General features: G+C 44.5%; 1 protein-coding gene across 2 annotated transcripts in view; it reads right to left on the bottom strand.

The window, feature by feature from the left end:
* LOC139264479 (thrombospondin type-1 domain-containing protein 7A-like) overlaps nucleotides 1-14,101 on the bottom strand; it is a 757,124-nt gene that overhangs the window by 105,460 nt on the left and 637,563 nt on the right. For both annotated transcript variants that reach the window (XM_070881020.1, XM_070881021.1), the window contains one exon: nucleotides 7,028-7,131. In XM_070881020.1, coding sequence (XP_070737121.1) covers nucleotides 7,028-7,131 — 104 coding nt within the window. The remainder of the gene's footprint in view (nucleotides 1-7,027; nucleotides 7,132-14,101) is intronic.

Raw genomic sequence — 14,101 nt, 5'->3', positions numbered from 1 at the left:
TCGCCAGGAGGACCACTCCCAAACAGCAGGTCTGACCTGGCCGTGAGTCGGGCGGCAGGGAGAAGGGCTCTGAGTGCTGCAGCGCTGCACATCGCGACTATGGTGCAGATACTGGACCATTATGAGTGGGACTGCTGGAAAAAAGTTAGGTGGATGTTGCTTTACTTTATTGCTGATGGTCTGTTTAATTTGGACGTGATAAAAGCGACTGAAATGTGTCTCGGCTGATGGAAACTTTTTTCTTTGACCTTGCTGAAAGACCTTCATTGAGAAGCCCAGTGGCGAAGGCAAAATAATTATGAATAAGTGAAAAGTCTTCAGCACGTCACATTTTGTGCAGCCAAGCTGATTAATTAATTCTGTGACACTGTCCTTCAAGACGTTCTCAGGGAAGCACTACATATCACATAGAGGGTGAGAGGGTTAGGGTTAGAATGATCTACTGTAAGCCTGAGACAGCTGCAGACTCTGACAACACTTGTATGGGAGGAAAAGGGTATTAAGTTACAGCTATTTGACTTTAGGGGCAGCGCGATTACAGAGCAAACTGAGGAAGGACTACAGTCAATAGAACACAGCAAGAGACAAGCGCCATGGTAACTCAGTGGCCTACTGTTAAGGTTTCAATGATTAGACTATCACTATCACCTTGTTAATGTGTTTTTCTTTGTACTGCAAGGAAACTACTTCATAAAATCAGTTCTGATTCATCACAAAAGACCTGTACCCAGCATGCCTTGTTGTGGTGATGGACATAAGTCTATTCTGAGAGATGTAATAAATCTGAGAGATCGAATGACCCTCACAGCACATAAAGAGTAATGTGATGGACCTTAAGCTGCACAGAAAGAGTTCAGATATGTTTCTCCATATGACTCCATTGAGGGGAAGGTGTCCTGGACGAAGTGGTAATTAGTGAAAGATGGTAAAGGCTCAGTGGAGATGCCCTCCAAGAGTTATGAGAGCATTTAATGCGGAACATATTTAGGCGCATATTGTGACTGTGCAGAGGGTGTGGGATTATGTCAGGCTGAATAAGAGAGAGATAGAAGATGTTAAGAAATGGCACACAGCTGCAACTGTTGTGAGGAGGGTTTTTAATGATAAAATATGTTTTCATAACTTTATTTTTATATGTTTTTTAAAACACTTGCGCCTGTAAAAGTAGGCTATGCGCCTGCTTTTTCAGGCGCAAGAATTTTGAGGACATTTGTATGTGTAAATATTGGAAATTTGCACTTACAGATGTCCTTGCTCCCAATCTGCGGATGATCTGTTAAGCCAGAAACTTGACAGATCGGAAAAGGCAGTTTTCAGCGCATGCGCATTGCGCGCTGAAAACCGCCTTTTCCGATGTCTTCCCGGGTCCGTACAAACTTCGTTCGGGCCCGGGAACGTCGGAATTTCAGGGCCATTGTGTCACTCACAGGAGCACATGGAGCAGTAAGCCTGAGGATTGGGTGGATTTTAGAATTCAGTAAAGGAGGACCAAGAAATAGATAAAGAAAGGGAAAATAGAATGAGAGTAATCTAACGAGAGACAGAAAAACAGACTGTAAAAGCTTCTATAGGTATGTAAAATGGAAAGAATTAGCGAAAGCAAATGTGGGTCCCCTTCAGATTGAGACAGGCAAAATTATAGTGGGGAATAAGGAAATGGCAGAGAAATTAAACAAATACTTTGTGTCTAGCTTCACAGAAGAAGACACGGAAAACCTCCCGGAAATAGTGGAGTACCAAGGGTCTAGCGAGAATGAGGAACTGAAAGAAATTAGTATTAGTAAAAAATATTAGTGAGAAATTAATGGCACTGAAAGTCGATACAATCCCCTGGATCTGATGGCCTACATCCTCGGGTTTTGAAAGAGGCGGCTATAGAGATAATGGATGCATTAGTTGTCATCTTCCAAAATTCCATAGATTCTAGAACGGTTCCCGCAGATTAGAAGGTAACTAATGTAACCCCGCTATTTAAGAAAGGAGGGAAAGAGAAATCGCGGAACTACAGACCAGTTAGCTTAACATCAGTAGTAGGGAAAATGCTGGAATCTATTATTAAGGACGTGGTAACAGGGCACTTAGAAAATAATAATAGGATTGCGCAGAGTCAACACAGATTTATGAAAGGGAAATCATGTTAGAGTTTTTTGAGGTTGTAACTAGCAGAATGTATAAGGGGGGACCAGTGGATGTGATATATTTGGATTTTCAGAAGGCATTCGATAAAGTTCCACACAAGAGGCTATTGAACAAAATTAGTGCTCATTGGATTGGTGGCAATATACTAGCATGGATTGAGGATTGGTTAATGGACAGAAAACAGAGTGTAGGAATAAATGGGTCATTTTTGGGTTGGCAGGATGTAACTAGTGGGATGCCACAAGGATCAGTGCTTGGGCCCCAGCTATTCACAATCTATATCAATGATTGGTATACGAGGACCAAATGTAATATATCCAAGTTTAGTGATGATACAAAGCTAGGTGGGAATGTAAGTTGTAAGGAGGATGCAAAGAGACTTCAAAGGAATATAGCCAGGCTAAGTGAGAGGGCAAGAACATGGCAAATGGAATATAATGTGGAGAAATGTGAAGTTATCTATTTTGGTAGAAAAAATAGAAAAGCAGAGTATTTTTTAAATGGTGAGAGATTGGGAAATGTTGGTGTTCAGAGGGACCTGGGTGTCCTTGTACACAAATCACTGAAAGTTAATATGCAGGCACAGCAAGCAATTAAGATAGCAAATGGTATGTTGGCCTTTATTACAAGAGCATTTGAGTAAAGAGTAAAGATGTCTTACTGCAATTATATAGGGCCCTGGTGACACTGCACCATTGTACATACTGGAGTATTATGTACAGTTTAGATCTCCTTACCTAAGGAAGGATATACTTGCCATAGAGAGAGTACAACAAAGATTCACCAGACTGATTCCTGGGATGGGGGGATTGTCCTATGAGGAGAGATTGAGTAGACTAGGCCTATATTCTCCAGAGTTTAGAAGAATGAGGGGTGATCTCATTGAAACATGCAAAATCCTTCCAGGGCTTGACTGGGTAGATGCAGAGAGGATGTTTCCTCTGGCTGAGGAGTCTAGAACCAGGGGTCACAGTCTCAGAATAAGGGGACGGCCATTAAGGACTGAGATGAGGAACTACTTCTTCACTCAGAGGGTGGTGAATCTTTGGAATTCTCTACCCCAGAGGGCTGTGAAGGCTCAGTCTTTGAGTATATTCCAGACAGAGATCTATAGACTTTTGGATATTAAGGGAATCAAGTGATATGTAAATAGTGCAGGAAAGTGGAGTTGAGGTAGAAGATCAACCATGATCTCATTGAATGGTAGAGCAGGCTCGATGGGCCAAATGGCCTACTCCTGCTCCTAATTCTTATGCTCTTATGTTCGATGGAGAATAAATGGCTATCCATGGAGAATAGATGGCACATGTTCAGAGACCTCCTCTCAAGGAGAGATGCAAATGTAGACTTGGTTCCTCATGGCCCCACTACTGTGCAGCAAGGGCTCTCCAACTCCTTGCTCGCAGGGAAGTGCGGGTGGCCCATGAGAGGGATGATGGTGAGAGGGAACATGGAAATGGGGGCTCCTCTCAAAGCGCTTACACTTTCCCCCATTGCCTCCCTCTCAGACAGAGCCCCAGATGTCTCCTGGGATTGTGATGGCTGAGTCTGTACCTGCACAGTCGCAGGAGGAGCAGACTTTGGCCAGACCATCACAGGCTGCAAGACCCAGATTATGTCGACCAAAAGTGTCCATGCAGTCACAACAGGGAAGTGAAGCCACAAGGGTAGCACCTCGTACAAACGTGCATAAGAGAAAGATGACACACATGTAGATGCACATGGGTAAGCACTTGGGTGCTTTAGTAACTGTTTGTGTGAAGTTTCCATTAATCTGATGTTACAGATAGAAATTATTAATTTCACCACTTTCCAATCATGGCCAATTCTGTCTGCAGCTATGGAAATGGCTCAGTGAGTTGGAGTGAATTGTGAGACATAATGTTATCACCAGCAATGGTGGTCAGTTTGAAAGGAATAGGCTGGACATTGTAGGGATGCTTTATGGTGTTGCTGTGGGGTGTTTTGGAATCTGGCATGGCATATGGCAGCCATATGGGTGTAATGCCTGAAGTTAAGTAAATCTAGCCCAAATGAAGCCATCCTTGGACTCCCAGGCAGCAATGTGTTCGGGTGCTGGTGGGATCTGGACCATAGGTTTCTCCTGATCATCCTCTTCCTCATTTTCCAGCTAATGCTCCTCCTCCTTTTCCTCTGAAGAGGTTGTGTGCTCAGAGCCTTGCTCCTCATGCAGTACTAATGCTTGCTGCTGTGCTATGTTGTGCAGGGTGCAGGAGACCACGACAATTCTGGAGGCCTTGGCTGGTGCATACTGAAGGGCTCCTCCTGATCTGTCAAGGCATCTGAAGCGCATTTTCAGCATGCCTATTATCTGCTTTGTGACACTTATGGTGGAAATGTGGCTTTCATTATATCTCTCCTCGGCCTCAATACATGGCCTCCTCAAGGGTTTCATGAGCCATGTCTTCAGTGGATAGCCCTTGTCTCCAAGCAGCCAGCCGGAAAGTATGTATGAAGGTGCAAAGAGCTGAGGGAGGGTGGACTGGTGCAGCACGAAAGAGTCATGGCAGCTGCGAGGGAATTTGGCGCATAGATGCATGATGATCTTCCTATGGTTGCAGACAAGCTGCAGATTGAGGGAGTGGAAGCCCTTGCGGTTGACAAAGACTCCTGGGTGATAATGGGGTGCCAAGATGGCCACATGTGTGCAGTCAATGATGTCCTGCATTCGTGGGAAGCCAGTCAGAGCAGCAAAGGCAAGCGTCCGCTCAGTAACACTGGCTTCATCAGTGGCAAAGTTGATATAATTGTCTGACTTGTCAAAGAGGACATTGGTGACCTGTGTGATGCATCTATGGGCAGCCAAATGCGAGATGCCACAAATGTATGCAGATCCCTGGAAGGAGCCTGAGACAAAGAAGTTGAGAGCACTGATGACTTTGACAGCTACTGGTAAGGTGTGCCCACCAGGTCCTCTTGGCTGCAAGTCTTGCTCCAGCAATCTAAAAATGTCTTTGACCACCTGGCATGACAGCCTGAGCCTCCTTCACTGTCATGTTGAGGAGGCTCATCCTCTGCCTTTTTATCCTGTGTTGGGGGTATTGCCTCTGGCGTGGTGCAGCCCTGCACTGATGCCCTCTGTCCTGTGCAGTATCAGGTTGGTGAGGAGAAGGTTGGTGGTGTTGTTGTTGGTGCTGCTGGTGTTGGGCCTCATTGTGGTCCAATTCTGAGGCCCATGGTGAAACAGTATAAATGGCACCCATGCTGATGTAATAGATGGCAGGTGAAGTAGAGATGGCAGAAGCAATCTTTCAATTGTGTGACAGGTTCTACCAATGAGGTGACAGTGGATCCCGACTTTGCTGGAAAGACTTAGAGGTTTAAGGGTCTGACAAATATCTAATAATCATCTAAATTTGCTCACCAGCCTCTGCCATTTAGGTCCCTGCTGCGCTGGCAAACACGCCTGAGGGAAAGGCACGTGGGGTCCGGATGACAGCAGTTTCTCGACCCGCTCCAAGTTATTTCAAATTGCCCTTCCGACCCACCTCCAATTCCGCCCGCACAGACACCTGAAACTTCTGGCCTTAGTAAATGCTTTGTTGCTCCCTATAGCAGTGTGACTGAGATTAACAACTCAATGGAGTGCTACGTCTTTTCGTGAAGCAATTGTATCATTTTCACTTGTTCAAATGTTATTCCAAAATAGACGGTACCTTTGAATTTGGGCTACTGATGCCACAGAATTTATTTCTGGAAGATGAATAAGTAGATCAAAATGTATTTGTTTCACTAGTTATTTCCCCTTAGTAGAACCCAGTATCATTAGAAAATTAAAATCAGGGTACTTCTAATTGCTGATTGTTTGCGGGAGTGTTCCAATTGGACACTGTTCTGATTCTTCATATTTATATAATGACATCAGCTATTTTTTCCTTTGCAATTCAACTTAGTCATTAAAAATGTAAAAAGTATGCCCTTAAGCTATCGCATAAATCTAAAACAAATCAAAGTTAAACCAAGCGATTTACAAGCAGTCTGCCTGCGATAACGCTCACAGCGATGTGTAAGGCTCTTGTTATTGAAAGAGCTCCACAGTGCAGGAAGCTGGGTGGTAAAAATCCATCCCTGCTTGTAATTAAACAGGAAGTACATTTTCTTGGGAGATGTATTAATAGCTTATACTCTCATGCAAACAGCGCCCTTTGCAACCACAGTGAATGTATTTATTTGACAGAAGGGAAACATTGAAAATAATTTCCAATTCTTTGGGCCACATCAGACCCTTACATCACCTTACTATGTGTAAAAACTTCCAAGTGATCCTGTTTGTTCCGGATTTCTCATGGGAAAATTTGATTTGACGTTGGTCTGCTTTAGCTTTATTAACACAGCTGAAATTGGGTTTATCACAAAAGATAAGCAATTTTAATAGGCAAGTCTAGTCCACCACCTGTGAGTAACCTGATTTTAAATAACTGAAATGAAAATGACTTTAAAAAACTATACAGAACCATTTACGAGTTACATTGGTGTTCAGTAGTCAGTTTCTTAGTAAATTAATAAAAATATTTAAAAGCTTGTAAACTGTGCCTATTAGTGTCCTTGCACCTAAAAAATGTGTAATTTTAAGAACGTCCTCGAAGACCCACAAATGGGCCCAGTTAGTGGAAACTTGCAATGCTGATTAATTTGTTCTGGGAGCATGGCCACTTTTCTGGGTGGGGCTTGCTTCTAGCGCAATGCTTTTTAAACTAGTGAAAAAGATCACTTGCAATGAGCGTAATTTGTGCTTAAAATTTCATGATCTTTTGTGCTGGTTTGGCAGATTTTGGGCAAATTGTACTGAAAAAACAGCGCAGTATAGCGGAAACTCCTGCCCAATATGTTAAACGTGTGACAAGGAAACCAAAAAAAGGAAACTAACCTCTGGTTTGAAGCCCTGGACCACAGGTTTCATGCGCTCCAGGGCTGTCTTGACGGACATACCACGGTACTAACTGACACCGACGCCATTTGTGTGTTTTCCACCTATTAGAAAGAATACAGCAATAAGTTTCTGCACACAATTTTATTAAGAAAGAAGGAAATAACTTGCATTTTTCTTGAATACCATATTTATATTTTCGACTTTACTTCTCACTATGCATCCTCTCCAAGATGAAAGGCAGGACAATTCGGGGGTCTGACCTATGGGGAAAGACTGAAGAAACTTGGGATTTTCAGCCGAGAAAGGCCGCAGCGGGGTGATCTTATAGAGTGATATTAGATTGCTAAGAGTATAGAAAAACTTAACCCAAACAATTACATTAAATTAAACTGCAAAAGTCAAAATAGCCAACAAAGTAAAAGGCAATTTTAGGACTGATATCAGGAAATTCTTCTTCACACAAAGCACGACCAACAAGTGGCATGAGCTTCCAGATAGAATAATGGAGGCAAAAACCTTGGAAGCATTTAAAAAACAATTGGGTGCTACAATGGGGAGGGGGCATTTTAGGATCTCTGAGGATGGATAAATTAAATAGGCTTTCCTTATCTATAATTATCCTGTGAGCTAACAAGCATGACAAGTCTTGAAGATAATAAGCATTGTCTATGTAACCACCAAGTCCGCAGAAAGCCAAAGCTATTGGAATAGGTAAAGGACCTGAATCAGCAATAGAAGAGAAGTGATTAACAGCTTTCATTCCTCCCCCTTCCCCATCTCCTTCTTGACTCCGACCATCATATTAAGGTTAATGTTCTCATATTCAGGATCCTATATATCAGGACAGAATATTATTTCTGAATAGTATTTTAGTATCTCTGGGCCCAAGTTTCGAGCCGCGCCTAGAACGGCGCAGTCCCGACCTGGACCCCCGTTTTTCACGCCACAAAGTGCGCTTAAAAAAAACTTCCAGATTCTCCAGCTCCCTGCACGTCGTTTGTAGCTTGGCGCAGCGCCGCAGGAGCTGTAGGGGGCGGAGCCAGGTCCCTGCGCTGAAAACAGTGCCGGGACCTCTGCACATGCGCGCACTCTAGTGGGCGCGCATGTGCAGTAGCTCCAGGCGCCCAAAACTGTGTGGGAGGGGCCCGAAGCACGCAGCCCCTAGCCCTGGCCGAATGGCCTCACTGGGGCTGCGTGAATAAGGCTCCTCCCACGCCCAGCTCCTGCTTCCTCCCAACCCCCGTCTCCGGACCGGGCCCCAACACCGACCCGACTCCCGCTTTCCCCGCGCCCCCCCCTCCCCCGGACTGGACCTGATACTGACCCGACTCCCGCTTCCCCCCCCACCCCCCGGACTGGACCCGACACCGACCCGACTCCCGCTCCCCCCCCGGACTGGACCCGACCCGACTCCCGCTTCCCCACCCCGGACTGGACCCGACACCGACCAGACTCCCGCTCCCCCCCCCCCCAGGACTGGACCCGACACCGACCCGACTCCCGCTCCCCCCCCCAGACTGGACCCGACCCGACTCCCGCTTCCCCCCCCGGACTGGATCCGACACCGACCCGACTCCCGCTTCCGCCCCCCCCCCCCCCCCCCCGCCCCGGACTGGACCCGACCTGACCTCCCTCCCTGACCTTCCTCTCCCTCCCTCCCTCCCCCCGACCTGAACCGAACCGACCTCTCTCCCACCACCCCTCGGCCCGATCCAACGCCACCTACCTGTAAATCTGGTACTGGGGACGGACCCTGCCCAAAGTCTCGGGCCCGGCCGGGCCCGGCCCGTTCAGCCTCCCTCACCCTTCTCCTTTCTCCCCCCCATCTCCTTTCTCCCCCCCCACCATCTCCTTCCCCCCCCATCTCTTCCCTCCCTCCTCCCCCCTCCCCCCTCCCCCTTCTCCTCCTCTCCCTTCTCCCTTCTCCTCCTCCCCCTTCTCCCTCCCTCCTCCTCGGGAGCAGGAGTAGGCCATTTAGCCCCTTGAGCCTGCTCCGCCATTCAATAAGATCATGGCTGATCTGATCTTGGGCTGAACTCCACTTACCTGCCCACTCCCCATAACCCTTGACTCCCCTATTGTTCAAAGATCAGTCAATCTCCACCTTAAATATATTCAATGACCCAGTCTCCACAGCTCTCCAAGGTAGAGAATTTTAAAGATTCATGATCCTCTGAGAGAAGAAATTCTACCTCATCTCCGTTTTAAATGTGCGACCCCTTATTCTGAAACTTTTCCACCTAGTTCAAGATTTTCCCATGAGAGGAAACATCCTCTCTGCATCTTCCCAGTCAAGACCCCTCAGAATCTTATACATTTCAATAAGATCACCACTCATTCTTCTAAACACCAATGAGTATAGGCCCAACCTGCTCAACCTTTCTTCATAAGTAAAGCCCTTCATCTCAGAAATCAACCTAGTGAACCTTCTCTGAACTATCTCTAAAACAAGTATAACCCTCCTTAAATAAGGAGACCAAAACTGTATGTAGTACTCCAGGTGTGGTCTCACCAACACCCTGTAAAGTTGTAGCAAGACTTCCCTACTTTTATACCCCATCCCCCTTACAATAAAGGCCAACATTCCATTAGCCTTCCTAATTACTTGCTGTACCTGCAAACTAACTTTTTGGGATTCATGCACAAGGACCCCCAGGTCCCTCTGCACCGCAGCATGTTGTAATTTCTCTCCATTCAAATAATATTCCCTTTTACTGTTTTTTTTTTCCAAGGTGGATGACCTCACATTTTCCGACATTGTATTCCATCTGCCAAACCTTAGCCCATTCGCTTAATCTATCTAAATCTCTTTGCAGCCTCTCTGTGTCCTCTACACAACCCGCTTTCCACTAATCTTTGTGTCATCTGCAAATTTTGTTACACTACACTCTGTCCCCTCTTCCAGGTCATCTATATATATTGTAAACAGTTGTGGTCCCAGCACCGATCCCTGTGGCACACTACTAACCACCGATTTCCAATCCGAAAAGGACCCATTTATCCAGACTCTCTGCTTTCTGTTAGCTAGCCAATTCTTTATCCATGCTAATACATTTCCTCTGACTCCGTGTACCTTTATCTTCTGCAGTAACCTTTTGTGTGGCACCTTATCGAATGCCTTTTGGAAATCTAAATATACCACATCCATCGGTATACCTCTATCACCATGCTCGTTATATCCTCAAAGAATTCCAGTAAATTAGTTAAACATGATTTCCCCTTCATGAATCCATGTTGCATCTACTTGATTGCACTATTCCTATCTAGATGTCCCGCTATTTCTTCTTTAATGATAGCTTCAAGCATTTTCCCCACTACAGATGTTAAACTAACTGGCCTATAGTTACCTGCCTTTTGTCTGCCCCCTTTTTTAAACAGAGGCATTACATTAGCTGCTTTCCAATCCGCTGGTACCTCCCCAGAGTCCAAAGAATTTTGGTAGATTATAACGAATGCATCTGCTATAACTTCCGCCATCTCTTTTAATACCCTAGGATGCATTTCATCAGGACCAGGGGACTTGTCTACCTTGAGTCTCATTAGCCTGTCCAGCACTACCTCCCTAGTGATAGTGATTATCTCAAGGTCCTCCCTTCCCACATTCCCATGACCAGCAATTTTTGGCATGGTTTTTGTGTCTTCCACTGTGAAGACCGAAGCAAAATAATTGTTTAAGGTCTCAGCCATTTCCACATTTCCCATTATTAAATCCCCCTTCTCATCTTCTAAGGGACCAGCATTTACTTTAGTCACTCTTTTCCATTTTATATATCGGTAAAAGCTTTTACTATCTGTTTTTATGTTTTGCGCAAGTTTACTTTCGTAATCTATCTTTCCTTTCTTTATTGCTTTCTTAGTCATTCTTTGCTGTCGTTTAAAATTTTCCCAATCTTCTAGTTTCCCACTAACCTTGGCCACCTTATACGCATTGGTTTTAATTTGATACTCTCCTTTATTTCCTTGGTTATCCACGGGTGGTTATCCCTCGTCTTACCGCCCTTCTTTTTCACTGGAATGTATTTTTGTTGAGCACTATGAAAGAGCTCCTTAAAAGTCCTCCACTGTTCCTCAATTGTGCCACCGTTTAGTCTGTGTTTCCAGTCTACTTTAGCCAACTCTGCCCTCATCCCACTGTAGTCTCCTTTGTTTAAGCAGAGTACGCTCATTTGAGACATTACTTCCTCACCCTCAATCTGTATTACAAATTCAACCATACTGTGATCACTCATTCCGAGAGGATCTTTTACTAGGAGATCGTTTATTATTCCTGTCTCATTACACAGGACCAGATCTAAGATAGCTTGCTCCCTTGTAGGTTCTGTAACATACTGTTCTAAGAAACAATCCCGTATGCATTCTATGAATTTCTCCTCAAGGCTACCCCATGCGATTTGGTTTGACCAATCGATATGTAGGTTAAAATCCCCCATGATTACTGCCGTTCCTTTTTCACATGCCTCCATTGTTCCCTTGATTATTGCCCGCCCCACCGTGAAGTTATTATTTGGGGGCCTATAAACTACCAGTGACTTTTTCCCCTTACTAACTCTAATCTCCACCCACAATGATTCAACATTTTGTTCATTAGAGCCAATATCGTCTCTCACAACTGCCCTATCATCCTTTATTAACAGAGCTACCCCACCTCCTTTCCCTTCTTGTCTATCTTTCCGAATTCACAACTTTATCCCGACTCTCTGTTTTCTGTTAGTTAGCCAATCCTCTATCCATGCTAATATATCACCCCCAACACCATGAGCTCTTATCTTGTATAGCAACCTTTTATATGGCACCTTATCGACTGCCTTCTGGAAATCCAAATACACTACATTCTGCTGGTTCCCCTTTATCCACTCTGCTCGGTATATCCTCAAAGAAGTCTAGCAAATTTGTCAAACATGATTTCCCTTTCATAAAACCATGCTGACTCTGCTTGATTGTATTATGATTTTCTAAATATGCTGCTACGATTTCCTTAATAATGGACACCAGCATTGTCCCAATGACAGATATTAGGTTAATTGGTCTATAGTTTCCTGCTTTCTGTCTCCCTCCTTTCTTGAATCGGGATGTTACATTTGTGGTTTACCAATCCGCTGGGTCCTCTCCAGAATCCAGGGAATTTTGTGTAGATTACAATTAATGCATCCACTATCTCTGCAGTAACTTCTTTTACGATCTTAGGATGCGGGCTACCAGGGGATTTGTTCAACTTTAGTCCCATTAGTTTGCCTAATAAGTTTTCCCTAGTAATAATGATTGTTTAAGTTCCCCGCTCCCTATAGCCCCTTGTTTATCTATTATTATTATTGGGATGCGTTAAATGTCTTCTACCATGAAGACCGACACAAAATATTTGTTCAAAGACTCTGCCATTTCCCTATTTCCCATTATAAAACACGGAGCTCAAAGACAGGTGTGAGAGCAATGAGTTTTGGTTCATGGGACACTGGCACTAGTACTGGGGTGAGAAGGAGCGGTTCCGTTCGGATGGGCCCCACTTAAACCATGCTGGGATTAGAGTCCTGGCGAGTCAAATAACTAGGGCTGTAGAGAGAGTTTAATCTAATTAGTGAGGGGGAGGATTCAGATGAGTGAAAATTTAAAAATGTAAAGAATAAGAATAAGGCAATAGAGCAGGGTAGCACGGGGGGGGAAATGAAAACCAAAGTGTGCTAGGAATGGACAGAATGTATAAACATAACGGTGAATCTGAAAGTGGGGTCAAAACAGGAATTAATGGTAAAAAAAACAAATTTATAAGCTTTATCTGAATGCATGCAGCATTTGTAACAAAATAGAAGAGTTGATGGCACAAATAGATATAAATGGGTATGATCGGATAGCCATTACAGAGACGTGGTTGCAAAGTGACCAGGACTGGGAACTAAATATTCAGGGGTATTTGACAATTTGGAAGGACAGACAGAAAGGAAAAGGAGGTGGATTAGCACTGTTAATAAAGGATGAGATCAGTGCATTAGTGAGAAACGAGCTGTGGAGGCTTGTCATTGAATATATTTAAGACGGAGATAGACAGATTTTTGAACGACAAAGGATTAAAGGGTTATGGGGAGCGGGGAGGGAAGTGGAGCTGAGTCCATGATCAGATCAGCCTGATCTTATTAAATGGTGGAGCAGGCACGAGGGGTCAAATAGCCCACTCCTGTTCCTATTTCTTATGTTCTTATGTTCTTATGTTAATTCCCCGGTCTCGTCCTCTAAGGGACCAATTTTTACTTTAGCTACTCTCTTCCTTTTTATTTACCTGTAGAAGCTCTGAATGTGTTTTTACATTTCTTGCTAGTTTACTCCCAAAAATCTATCTTCTCTCTCTTTACTATTTTTTTAGTCGTACTTTACCGGTTTCTAAAAATTTCCCAATTTTCTGTCCTACCATTAATGTTCGCAACATTGTATGCCTTTGTTTTTAATTTGATACAATCCTTAATTTCCTTAGTTAGCCACGGATGGTTTATCCTTCTCTTAGGCAGAATATTATCTGGATGGCGGCAGATTAGGAAAAGGGGAGGTGCAACGAGACCTGGTTGTCATGGTTCATCAGTCACTGAAAGTGGGCATGCAGGTACAGCAGACGGTGAAGAAGGCAAATGGTATGTTGGCCTTCATAGCTAGGAGATTTGAGTATAGGAGTGGGGAGGTCTTACTGCAGTTGTACAGGGCCTTAGTGAGGCCTCACCTGGAATATTGTGTTCAGTTTTGGTCTCCTAATCTGAGAAAGGACGTTCTTGCTATTGAGGGAGTGCACCGAAGGTTCACCAGACTGATTCCAGGGATGGCTGGGCTGTCATATGAGTAGAGACTGGATCAACTGGGCCTTTATTCACTGGAGTTTAGAAGGATGAGAGGGGATCTCATAGAAACGTATAAGATTCTGATGGGACTGGACAGGTTAGATGCGGAAGAATGTTCCCGATGTTGGGGAAGTCCAGAACCAGGGGACATAGTCTTAGGATAAGGGGTAGGCCATTTAGGACTGAGATGAGGAGAAACTTCTTCACTCAGAGAGTTGTTAACCTGTGGAATTCTCTGCCGCAGAGAGTTGTTGAT

This window comes from Pristiophorus japonicus, chromosome 5, assembly GCF_044704955.1.
Source record: "Pristiophorus japonicus isolate sPriJap1 chromosome 5, sPriJap1.hap1, whole genome shotgun sequence".
NCBI lineage: Eukaryota > Metazoa > Chordata > Chondrichthyes > Pristiophoridae > Pristiophorus > Pristiophorus japonicus.
The sequence above is the reverse complement of the archived record's forward strand: the minus strand, read 5'-3'. Positions and strand labels throughout refer to the sequence as shown.